This window comes from Abramis brama (genome assembly GCF_963993115.1).
Source record: "Abramis brama genome assembly, chromosome: 12".
NCBI lineage: Eukaryota > Metazoa > Chordata > Actinopteri > Cypriniformes > Leuciscidae > Abramis > Abramis brama.
Window position 1 is genome coordinate 15,095,119 of NC_139974.1, and position 13,760 is coordinate 15,108,878.

Genomic DNA, 13,760 nt, shown 5'->3' on the forward strand with positions numbered 1-13,760 from the left:
AAAGTAAGATCTGCTGTGAGGAGACACGGTTCTGATGCCTGTACCGAACGGTGATGGGCAACATTGTGACTATGACGAGAAAAAACAGGTATGATTTAGCATTTTGCTCTTTTTAGGGTTGAATCTTGTGACATCATGTCTTTGGTTCGTTTACATGTCTTTGGTCTGTGTTGCGTTCATATTTCAGTCAAACTGCACCAGAATTTGTTTGAAAGCGGAACGAGACCCATCTTTTCAGGGGTCTCGGCCCACTTGTTTCCACCAGGGTAGACTCTAGGCAGTTTGCAGCTCTGTAAAATGGAGACTAAGAATTAAGGTGAAGAATTAAGTGTGAAACCACTAGAATCTTTTTTTTTATTGCATTACTAATATTAGATTGATGTTGAAAGAAAATTAAGGCTTTTTCCTTCAAACTCAAACTCTTTTTCTACTGTACATCCAGACGTTTTGATTCCTGATTTAACAAACCATATAAAATTCTAGATGGAAAACTATTAATGCGGTTTTAGAACAGTAGAATTATCAGCCATTACTTCTTTCATAACATAATTAATCGACAATTGTGAGTTTCAAACTAAATTTCATCAGTGGATCTCATTATTATTGTGACTTTTCTAACAGTTTACAGTTTCTTATCCTGTTGATGTGTCTGAAGGCTGAATTTTATACCACACTGTGAATGATTATTGTGTAAGAAGGGTAAATACTCGTCTGTTGGAGGCGGAGTCAGATTGCAGGTGTCGCTCGGGAGGCTCCATGGCTATCTCGTTCTGACGGAACATTCGATGAAGACGTAGTTGCGTCACCCACTTTTCAAATAGATCCCTAGTCTTTGCCTGTGAACGTAAAAGCAAATACAGCTAATGAATGGGCATTGATAAAATGAGAATAAATAACTATTGTTTGCCCAGCATATGTAGGTGTGTGTTGTTTGTGTTGCCAGTACCTTAAGGTGATAGATACTGTCCTCTGTGTCCAAGTCGATGCACATTGACTTCTTCTTCATGGCCATGACAGAGAGACCAACATCAATGCGACCTCGTAACCTCCCCTTCTTTAGCTGAGGAATCAATCACACAGTAAGGGATGAAAGAGCATCTCTGACAGGTTTTAAGTAATCTTACTCCACATGAGCCTTGAAGAATGTGTGTGTAGTATGTGGATGAGAGGTTTTTACACTCACATCAGTCCCCGTCTTGGCATATGTAAGGATGCCCCTTTCGAGCAGGAAATATCTCTGTGAAAAATAAAAATTAGCACCCTTAGATGAAAGATGCATGTATTTAAATGTCATTATATTTAATTACAAAATCATATGATCACCTTATGCCAGCCTTTCATTGGCCACTTCCTCTTTTTCAACAGCAAACCTTCCTGCTTCTCAGGCTTCTGAATATTTTCCGTTAATCCCTTCAAATCTTCAACTATCTCCCAGCTCTCCTAAAGATGAAGAAAATGAGACAAAGAAAGAGGTGTACATTTTAAAAAAGCTCTGGGGAGAAAGAACAAAATTACAATACCCCCAATACCAGATGCCTCAAAAGACATCATATGTATTATCTGCACACTAGATGTTTAGCAAACATCAATTAAGGTCTCTCAATGAAGATCTGAAGCTGTTTGTCTTGCCTGTCTGTTGTCTTCAGATGAGGAGTTACTCTCTTTCCGTTGTGTAAATGGTGTCATGCTTGATGTGGCGGGTGATGTCTTGGGAGACAGTGGTGCAATTTGCTCGTCTGAACTCATCTTGTAATTAATTTACTGTGGACACAAAAACAGTAAACACTCAACACACAATTGTACACCATGTTACATCATGTGGCCAGCAGAGGGCAACAGAGTCACAGAAAAGAACAAGTGAGTGAGGCAAAGGAGGAAATGACAACCAAAAAAAAAAAAAAAAAATCTGTGAAGATGTAAAAGAAGGTAATAGTCATATTGCCATAGGTGGAATTTTCGAATATTTCATACCTACACTAAGTTATGGCCAGTAATATTTGCTTTATCCTCCTTTTCCCCCAAAATAAATTATTTTAGTTTGTGTACCTAATATTAATCTAATAGTTGGTAGGAAAAACATACAAAGTCAACATACTTTTTATTTTATTTAAAAAAAAACATTAAAATATACAGAAATAAGTAGAAACAAAAAAATGATGTAAGAAATGTAAACGACAAATGTCCCTAATAAAGAAAAAACTAAGAGATTACAGTGGTTACAGCAAAGACATAATAAAAAATAATAAAAGACAACACAATGCATAAAAACAGTATGACATGGTCATATTCCCAAGCAGGCAATATAATACAGGCTTCCAGATCTCTACGAATAAATTTAACTTGTCATCATTATAATATTTTAATCATTATTTTGCTTTGTAAAAGCCAATTATTTAATGTCAGAAACATGTAAATGGGTCATTGAACATGAAAATATATAGCTGAAAATATATATTTATCAGGTTATTTTTTATTTACTCCTGAGCCAAGAGAGTGTGTGTGTGTGTGTATCATTGTTTTGAGTCCACAGGGACACACTGTTCTTGTGCCCCATCCTTTCTTGTTTCAGTGGACCATGCAATATGTGCGCACACACGCGCACACACACAGGTATGATACAAAACTACTACATTGCTCATCTACATCAGCAGTGTCACAATTTTTCATGACACCATGTGACCTTTTGATAATAAGTTGAAAACATTCTGAAACATGGTAGTGTTTTGTTTGCATGATGCAAAAAATATGAGGTGTTGCATCATGGTTTCTACAACAACTTGAGAGGCTTTCAATCAATAGCCAAAACTTTTAAAATCTTGTGCGCAACATTTTTATGGAAGAGTTTTTAGATTTATGGAGCAGTCAGGTGATTCATTCATGCACCCTGACTGAGCAGGTTTAACAAATCATAAATATACTTAAGCATCAGTGTGACAGCAGCAGATGACTTAAAAGTTCAGGACTAAAAAGAACATACAGTTTTAATGCTCATACACACACACACAAAATTTATATATATATATATATATATATATATATATATATATATATATATATATATATATATATATATATATATATATATATATATACTGTATATATATATATTAGGGCTGCACGATTTGGGGAAAATGTCATATTGCAATAATAGAGGTCAATATTGCGATTACGATTTGCGATATAATAAACAAATGGTTTCATGAGTCAACTTGCTTGGTTCTCAAGGAAAATAAATGCACGCACAGATTAGTGATAATCAGCCTAAAGAAAAAGTTCTTTAGTCAAGAGCAGTGAGTGTTTTTCTCTGTTCCCTTTGTTCTTTGATTAACTTTAGGACAGATTTTTTTTTATTTATTGCATTTTAACAAGAACAAAACATAATTTACATACAAGAGTACATATAACCATACATGTCAGGGGTAAAGAAAAATAATAAAAAAAATATATAGAAAAATAAAAAAAGAATAACTTTAGCGACAGATATAATTAGTGGCTACTGTGTACCGTCCCTTTAAGACCAGCCGCTGTCAGAGACGCGGATCTCACACGCGCCTCATTCTTTCACGAGTCATCACAACTCCATGTTCATCATAAGACTACTCTTATGTTATGAAGAAGACACTCGACAAAAAGACATTTTGGCATAATTGTGTGTGTTATTGTTCGTTCAAGCCAGTGGTGTAGTCTAGTTTTTTGTAGTGAGTATACTGTAATATAAGCTGACAATTTTCCAAAAAAAAAAAAAAAAAAAATAATAATGAAACATTATATGCACAAATACAAATTTACTTTTAGAAATGGTGTTTAAAAAAAAAAGAAAAAAAAAGTGTTATTGTTTTGGCAAGTTTACTGTTTAAATTATAACATGTATGAAAAATTGTGTGATATTCCCTTAAAATAACGTTTTAATAGATTTTATTATTATTATTAATTTTTAATTTTAAAATGTTATTAATTTTACTGTGCAATTTCTTTCTAATTTCTTTGAGTTAGACCAAACTTTTATTTTGGTGGGTTGTAGACATTTGAGTTTCTGTGTGTTTTAATAAACTATTATTATTATTATTATTATTATTATTATTATTATTAGGCCTATTTGAAGTATACTCTACTGTGCAATAGTAATATATTTCTGTTATAATTTCTTCAAGTTATACCGAACTTTTATTTTGACAGGTTGTTTTGAAGACATTACAGTTTCTATGTGTAGGCTATATGAAACGAATGAATGACGATAGTTTTGTCAAATTAAATGGTGAAATTCTCGTGCAGTGACTCTCATAGCAGCTCTGCGATGAACATGTGTGCACATGTGTATCCTATCCTACATCATGTCTCAATACAGTGCAACGCTGAAAACACCACGAGCGTGAGTCACGCGTGCTTCAGTGTGTGTGTGTGCGTAGTGGAGCACACATTGAGCGCTCATTCCCAGAGACGCGTAGAACAATTGCAGTCTCTTTTAACTTTAATATTCACAGACACTAGTCCATATCATATCCCTACTTTTGATTTATTCATTCAAAAATAGCCAAATTCCGTAATGACGTTCTGCTTAGCAAGCTCCATTTGTGACTGGATTCCGCGATTCGGTGTCGCTTCGCAAACACTGACGGGGTGAATTTATGAATGAAAGTGTGAACGTTCTGACACAAAACGAAGTTGTTACGTATCCTCACGATTTTTTAAGTGGGTATACGGAAATCCTTGGCCTTTTCTAGTGGGTATACGGCGTATACCTGCGTATCACGTAGACTACACCACTGGTTCAAGCTCGAAAGAGAACTGACTGTCATGCTGTTTTGTGCGCACGCACGATATTAGCGCGAGTCTTTCTGTCTGTCACAGTCAGGACATTTACAGGCAGCGCGTTCATTTTGGCATACATGTGCGTTGTTCGTTCGTTCTACCGCGAAAGAGAACTTGATACTGGCGCGCGTCTATCTGTGTGTGTTTGTGTGTGTCAGGAGGACATTCACAGGCAGCTCGTTCTTTCATGTCTTATCGCGCATGAATGGTTTAAAAGCATTTGCATTAATAAGTGCGTTTACAGCGCTAATTTGTTTATTTAATATAAAATCGCAGCATTTTGCGTCATATAATCGCGTAGGCTTGACATCGCGATTGCGATACGATTAATCGTGCAGCACTAATATATATTGATATCATGTATACATATATATTTTGATGTAACTTTGTGCATCAAGTTATTAAAGCCAAACATAGTTAGTTACTTGCATAGTTTCGAAGCTCATACCCATGTATCTTTGATGTAAAGTTAAAGGAATATTTCACTTTAAAAATGAAAATTCTGTCATCATTTACTCTCCCTCAAGTTGTTTCAAACCTGTATGAATTTCTTTCTTCTGCTGAACACAAAGGAACACACATTTTGAAGAATGTCGGTAACCAGACAGTTGATGGACCCCATTAACTTCCATAGTTGGAAAAAAAAATACTATGGAAGTCAGTGGGGTAAATCAATTGTTTGGTTACCGACATTCTTCAAAATATCTTTTTTTTTGTGTTCAGCAGAAGAAAGAAATTCATACAGGTTTGAAACAACTTGAGGGAGAGTAAATGATGACAGCATTTTAATTTTTTAGTGAACTATTCATTTAAGTATACATAAAAATGGCTCAGGATACATTTCATATAAGTCAAGGGTTTTTATAAACAGTCTGTCCCACTCACATTTACACACTTATCAAACACAAACTAAACGTCCCACGTAAACACAACTGTCAAACTTCTTCAGAGTGACCACAAACTAAAAATGACTTTATATACGTCCACACCCAGCGACACACACCAACAACATGCATGGAACGTTTACAATACATACACTGTTAAATCTTTAGGTTAAAGCATTAAAGAGGGAGCACATGGATAGGAGAAATAGACAGAGAGCGACAACACAGACTACTAATGCTCAGAACATTTGAGTCACCAGGGCAAATTTGTGGTAAATAGACACACACACACACACACACACACACACACACACACACACACACACACAAAAAAATCTCCTCTTCTGTTACTGAGCCTCTCTTGCCTTGGGATAAATATGTTGCTATTCGAGGGGGTCACTTGCTTGTATCTTTTATTTTATTTAAAATGTATGTATGTATGTTTGAGAATCTGGGTGTAAATACCAGTAACTCTAGTTAGAGTTTCCAAACTCACAATCTGATTTTTGTTTAGTTGGCAGAGCCAGACTTGTCTAAACCTAAACTGAGGCATGCATGTAGACAAGAATGCGTGCGCATCCGAATACATGTTATGATCAAATGAATTCCTGTGGTTTTGCATCTCCGCGTTTGTTCACACTACAAACATTTCAGCATGAACTGCCCTGCAAATGTTATTTACATTTCTGCTAATCATGCATAAGGTGTTGCTAAAACACATGCTTATGATTTTTTTAATTTTGCTAATCTCATAAAAATCAACATTTATGAAAGGAAACTTTCAGAAAATAGGTTCCCTTGTCGGGAAGATTTGCAAATACAGAAAGTCAAGGCTTTCCTTTAACCCTTTTCTTTCCTATTATTATGCTGACAGAAGATTCAAAAGACAGTCACAGCACACAAATAATACAGCGATAAGGGAGTTAGCGATGACGCAAACTGGGGTAAAAAAATATCACTGTACCACACAGCCTTGAACGTTATAATGTTTTATATAAAAAAACGATAACAAAAAGTATGATAAAAAACACCAAATTTTTGTTGAAATTATAATTACATTTATTGATACTAATAATGATCAAATATCTAGATTTAGTAACTAGATTAAACCTTCAGATAACGGCGCATATACATATATATATATATATATATATATATATATATATATATATATATATATATATTCATGTTTTTTTTTACACAAGTCTCTTATGCTCACCAAGATTTTATCAAAATACAGTAAAATGGCAATATTGTGAAATATTATCACAACTGATAATAACATTTTAATATAATATTAGTATATTTTAATATGTATTAGTATATTTTAATATGTAATTTATTCACGTGATGGCAAAGCTGAATTTCCAGCAGCCATTACTCCAGTCATCAGTGTCACATGATCCTTCAGAAATCACTTTAATTTCATTGCATATGGGTGTAAGTATGGCTCTTGGGTAGGGGGAGAGAGGGGATGTGCTCTTTGGTTACGTTTTATTCTTTATTTAAATTTTGTATTGCATACTTCATTCATTTTAGAAAATAATAAAGAGAGGTGCATACAAAGAAATTCTTATATGCTCATGTTGTGCTCTTATTATTATCAATGTTGTAAATATTTGTGCTGCTTAATATTTTTGCGGAAACTGTGATTCATTTTTTTCCTCAGCATTCTTTGATGAATAGAACGTTCAAATAAGCAGAATTTATTTGAAATAAAAAGTCTTTACTGTCACTTTTGATCACTTTAATGCATCTTTGCAGAATAAAAGTAGAAATTTCTTTTAAAAAATTATAATAATAATTCATATGGACCCCAACCTTATATAAATCAGATTTCTGAGCCAGAACTTTAAATTGTATGGCCCTGTAATACTCACAGTAAAGTTATTTTGGTTTTTCACTTTGTGGTAAAAAAAGAAAAAAGGTTTGAAATATGGGAGTAGCAATATACTGTTAGCGAACATCCTGACGTCCCTGATCCCTGTGGTAGAGTCGTACACTGTTTGACATTGAGCACAGGTTGCCTTGTCTCATGCGGGTGAGTAACCTATGATGTAAACAAAGAACGCCAACACAGTATGATCAGCGTTAGTTGTAATGCCAAACAACAAAAACCAATGGAAACTGACATTGTCTAATCTATACTGACATTTATATGGTATGTGAAAACACAAAGACGCACAGAATATGAGGACTGGCCCTGTATAATACATGTCAATCATAAACACCACATAAAAAATAGTCATTGCAGTAAATGGGCTGTAGGGTGAGGGCTGTGGGAACAAGGGCACAGAAGCATATCAAAATACAGTTATGACAAATACAGAATCATCTGAGGATAGATTAAAAGGAGTAATGGTTGTCTGACTTAATGAATGAGCAATTTATTGTGGGTGAGGGTCCAATGAAAAGTGCAGTTAACATAAACCAAGTAAGCGATGTCAAGCAGAAAACCAACACAACCCTTGGCTTGAGGTGTTTGAAAGATGCTTCAGTCACATGATTAAACGTACACTATGTAATTTTTTTCGCCGCTAGGGGTCGCTAACCTCTTACAATAACAAAGGCGTAGTTTGATGACGCAACATTTGCTAAGAATTATGGATCTTGTCGTCAACGTCAAGCTGACCGATCTAATAATGTTTATGGATGAGTAAATACTTCAATGTTTTTATCATGACTGTGATATGAAGCAGTTCGGGATTGCTAAGAGACAGCTATCAGCTCCACACACGACGCGAGTCCCACGGATATAAAAGGAATATGGACATTTCATTCTACCGAACTACACGCAAGTGCTGAATTACAACTCACAGGTCAGTTTATTAGACAAATTAAACTTGTGAGGTAACGCAGCGCTGTTTCACTTGGTCTAACACTGTCACACTAAACTGCATGTGAATGTGTTGGAATGTATGTTATTCTGTGTTAGTTTGTCTGTATGAGACTAGCAGTAAGCTAGATCAACATTAGAATAACATACAGATCATATTCATCATATTCTTTTATCATTGTTGAACTATATAACATTGATTAGTTTTATGTAAATGTACTCAGCTGTTTAATAAAGCACATGTAGGAGCGGTCGAAGTCTCGGACGTGGAGCTCTCGTTTATATACTGTCTATGGGAGCTCTAGGCATCTCGAAAACACTGCGCTGATATTGATTCTCGTTTTAGTTCTCCTTTTTTATCCAAAGTCTGCTTGCCATGGTCCATAATGTTTGAACGAAACAACAACAGCGTGCAGATATACATTTCGAACTACACATTTGTCCACGTCTGTCGCCTTGGTTACTATCAGAGGGCTCTGGTTGCCATGGCAGTACGAGCGGAAACCAGGGACAACGCGGATATTACGTCATTGACGGCGACAAAACGGAAATAAAGAAACGTGCCGTGTCTTCGAATTAAATTACAAATTTCTCCTGGTTTTAAAGTTGTTGGAAACAGTCAGGATAATGTAAGTACACAACTAAAAAAAAATATAACATAGATATAGTGATTTTTGCTATTTTTAAAGCAAAAAAGTTACATATTGTACCTTTAAGCATGATCTCATAGGGGCAATGAAAGCTTACCAAATGAAGTATATTGGTAAGATTGTGGACTACTCTTGAATTAGGGCTGCTCCATTATAGCCTGGCTCCGCCCTCCTGCGTACTTCCGCTCAATTTCATTTTCCTTCAGTAACTCCGTCTGGGATTGTGGTGTATTCTTTGGTTTTCTCCGATCAATTTTTAACCGGTCCAATCAGCGAACAGAGGGAGTGGCTGAGAACGATGAGGTTGAGATCGTGCGCTAGTTTGAGTTGACATACGTCACGACCAAAAGTTAGCGATTGGTTATGGCAGATCCAGAGTGACTCTGGTCAGATCCAATAGTTTTAAACTTCAACAGAGTACCCGCCTACAAGGAAGTTAACGCTTGTCAATGGAGAGAGGCCAGACTCTCTGTACAAATGAAATGTACGAGAGTCTGGTAGAACCAGGCTAGCTCCATTATGGCAAAAAAAAAACAAAAAACAAAAAAAAAACACAATAACGATTATTTTTGGTCAATATTGAAGTCATTATTATTTAACACGATTATTAGTGGGCTATATGATCTAAGTTTTATTTTACAATATGAGACATTTTAAATAACAGCGAAATTTCACAATTATTGACACAATATCGAATTAACTAATACTAGGTTAACTAATGTGAAGAGAAAAAAAAAGTCCTCAAAATAATTACATAAGACAAGTAAACAGTCCGCAATACAATAAGAACAAAGAAAACAATTGCAAACAAAACGGACAAATAGATACAATAGAGCAAAAATACAAATTAAATAAACAATGTTTTAAGTTTTGCAGGAAGATGTACTAACTGTATTCACAGCACTTCACTTTTCTCATAGCCTGTTACAGCCTTATTCAAAATGGATTAAATTCATTATTTTCTTCAAAATTCTACAAGCAATAGCTCATAATTACAACGTGAAAGAAGTGTCACACGAGTATTCACAGCCTTTGCTTAATACTTTGTTGAAGCACATTTGGCACAAATTACAGCCTCAAGTCTTTTTGAGCATGATGCTACAAGCTTGGCACACCTATTTTTGGGTAGTTTCTCCTATTCTTTGCAGAACCTCAAACTCCATCAGGTTGGATGGGGAGCGTCGGTGCACAGCCATTTTCAGATCTCTCCAGAGAGGTTCAATCTGGTTCAATTCTGGGCTCTGGCTGGGCCACTCAAGGACATTCACAGAGTTGTCCCGTAGCCTTCGTTATCTTGGCTGTGTGCTTAGGGTCGTTGTCCTGCTGGAAGATGAACTGTCGCCCCAGTCTGAGGTCCAGAGCGCTCTGGAGCAGGTTTTCATCAATGATGTCTCTATACATTGCTGCATTCATCTTTCCCTCGATCCTGATTAGTCTCCCCAGTTCCTGCCGCTGAAAAACATCCCCACAGCATGATGCTGCCACCACCATGCTTCACTGTAGGGATGGTTGGTATTGGCCAGGTGATGAGCGGTGCCTGATTTCCTCCGGACATGACGCATGCCATTCAGGCCAAAGAGTTCAATCTTTGTTTCATCAGACCAGAGAATTTTGTTTCTCATGATCTGAGAGTCCTTCAGGTGCCTTTTGGCAAATTCCAGGCGGGCTGTCATGTGTCTTTTACTGAGGAGTGGCTTCCGTCTGGCACTCAATACAGGCCTGATTGGTGGAGTGCTGCAGAGATGGTTGTTCTTCTGGAAGGTTCTCCTCTCTCCACAGAGAAACACTGGAGCTCTATCAGAGTGACCATTGGGTACTTGGTCACCTCCCTGACTAAGGCCCTTCTCCCCCGATTGCTCAGCTTGGCCGGGCGGCCAGCTTTAGGAAGAGTCCTGGTGGTTCCAAACTTCTTCCATTTATGGATGATTTGTTCATTGGGACCTTCAATGCTGCAGAAATGTTTCTGTACCCTTCCCCAGATGCGCCTCGATACAATCCTGTCTCGTAGCTCTACAGACAATTCCTTGGACTTCATGGCTTGGCTTGTGCTCTGACATGCACTGTTAACTTTGGGACCTTATATAGACAGGTGAGTGCCTTTCCAAATCATGTCCAATCAACTGAATTTCACACAGGTGGACTCCAATCAAGTTGTAGAAACATCTCAAGGATGATCAGTGGAAACAAGATGCACCTGAGCTCAATTTTGAGTGCCATGGCAAAGGCTGTAAATTTTTTTTTTTTTTTTTTTAATACATTTGCAAAGATTTCAAACAAACTTCTTTCACTTTGTCATTATGGGCTATTGTTTGAAGAATTTTGAAGAAAATAATGAATTTAATCCATTTTGGAATAAGGCTCTAACACAGGGTTCACCAATCTCGGTCCTGGAGGGCCGCTGTCCTGCAGAGTTTAGCTCCAACCAGCTCCAACACACCTGTTTGAAAGTTTCTAGTATGCCTAGTGAGACCTTGATTAGCTGGTTCAGGTGTGTTTAATTGGGGTTGGAGCTAAACTCTGCAGGACAGCGGCCCTCCAGGACCGAGATTGGTGAACCCTGCTCTAACATAACAAATGTGGAAAAAGTGAAGCGCTGTGAATACTTTCCGGATGCTTGAATGGTGGGTTCATTATTATTCTTAATGAAAAACACATCAACAAAACAGTACAATGACAAACATAGAACTTTTATTAACAAAACAAATAAGCACGGCAGCCTCATTCTTGTGGTGCGCTTGAAGGTTATTGTGGTGCTACCTCTGGATAATGCCACCTTCATCAAGCGAAGTTTACAGATTGCCTAAATTAAAGGCTTAATTCACCCAACATTTTAAATTATCCCATAATTTATTCACCCTCAAACCATCCTAGGTGTATGACTTTCTTCTTTCAGCAGAACACAGTCAGAGTTAAAAATTATCCTGGCTCTTCCAGGATATTTTCTTTATAATGGGTGTGAATAGTAGCTCCAAAAAGCACATCAATCCATCATAAAATCCATAATCCATATGGCTTCAGGGGGTTATTAAAACAGGCCTTCTGAAGTGCAGTGATGCATTTTTGTAAGAAAAATATCCATATTTTTTAACTTTATAAACTATAATCACTGGCTTCCGGTTAACGGCCGTACACGAGTCTAGTTCCAGAGGGAGAGTGGCCTTTTTTTTTGGTCCAGAGACTTCTACATAGGCTATAGCCAATGTACTTTTTTTTTATATTTTTAAACCACTTCTATTATTGATTGCTATCAGGATGTGAAGACAGTTTCAACCAGTATAACAAAAAGTGTCTAAAAAAAAATTGCCTTCCCTACCTTTAAGAGCTAATGCACGGATCAAAAATACTGTTGCACGCGTGTTCTCTTTCTCAGCTTTGTACATTTACTTAAGACATAACCCACTGTGTTTACATGAATAATCTCCAAAAAGGTATTTTGACAATTTTTGTGTGTACGCATTTAGGTGCGTGTCCGAAGCCCATCTGATATCCACATTTGGCTCCGACTCGGAGCGCGCACACAGAAAGCCGCCTGGGGAACAGTTACTCTTTTGCAGCTTAATGCATTTTTTTTTTTTTTTAAACACTATTTAATATCAAACACGTCCCACAGTTTAGCAACAGTAGACTTCATTTTACAACACTCACTTATTTGGCTGATTTGGATGTTAAGTTGGGGCTTTTAGGGAGGAACGAAAGCGCACCGCTGTGAAGGAAAGGAAGGTGCATTGGAAGGAATGCGGCAGTAGCACAATAATAATTTTACCTCGATTATCTTGATTTCATAATCCTTCAAAAATCAATTACGATTAATCGCACAGCCCAATCACGCATCATATTGTCAACAATGAAGAATCAATTTGACTACCTTTATTTTGAGTCTCCTTCACTTCCTCGAATGCCACTTGATATCTATAACGTTCAACTCGGAAAGAAGGTCACAGACATGTTTTATATTATAAAAGGTATTGTGTCTGTAAAATGCACCAGTTTGTTTTATCACAAGATTGTGCATGAGTACATTTGGGGAAAACCTATTAAAACAGCTCATATGCCAAACAAGTAATTTCAAACCACTTAAAACCACCATGAAAGTTCCACTAAACCACAGTGATTGTGACGACAATATGACAATTTCCCTCCTTGTCTAACAAAAAAATAAAAACTACATAAATTGAGGTGTCAAAGGAGAATGCAACACAATATTTGTTTTTATGGCACAACCTTAAGGTGGAATACAATGTTAGGCAGCTCAGGAATCTTTCACTGTCATTGAATGAAGAAAAAAAAAAAATGCAATGAAAATGAAGTGTGACTGAAGCTGTCAGTCTCTTACATTCTGCCTAACATCTCCTTTTGCCTTCACAGAAGAAAGAAAACCATACAGAAACAACATAATGGTAAGTAAATGATGGCAGACGTTTTATTTTTAGGGAAACTCTCTTTAAGTCATTAACATCATTTTAAAACTACCTAAAATTGAACTTAGCTACATTATTGTCCCACACTACAATAAAGTCACTTTAATATAATGATGGGGAGCCACATTTGACGATGTCCCCAGTTCTCTAATAATAAATAAAC

General features: G+C 36.5%; 1 protein-coding gene across 3 annotated transcripts in view; it reads right to left on the reverse strand.

The window, feature by feature from the left end:
• osbpl3a (oxysterol binding protein-like 3a) overlaps nt 1–13,760 on the reverse strand; it is a 29,518-nt gene that overhangs the window by 14,728 nt on the left and 1,030 nt on the right. For 2 of the 3 annotated variants that reach the window (XM_084130205.1, XM_084130203.1), the window contains exons 2-6: nt 1,630–1,761; nt 1,324–1,440; nt 1,184–1,237; nt 947–1,060; nt 708–836 (exon numbers count right to left, since the gene is read on the reverse strand). In XM_084130205.1, the coding sequence (XP_083986331.1) occupies nt 708–836; nt 947–1,060; nt 1,184–1,237; nt 1,324–1,440; nt 1,630–1,746 (531 nt within the window). In that variant the 5' untranslated portion in view covers nt 1,747–1,761. Of the gene's footprint in view, nt 1–707; nt 837–946; nt 1,061–1,183; nt 1,238–1,323; nt 1,441–1,629; nt 1,762–13,044; nt 13,138–13,760 lie in introns of those variants that run through there. The other variant, XM_084130204.1, reaches the window with a different exon arrangement.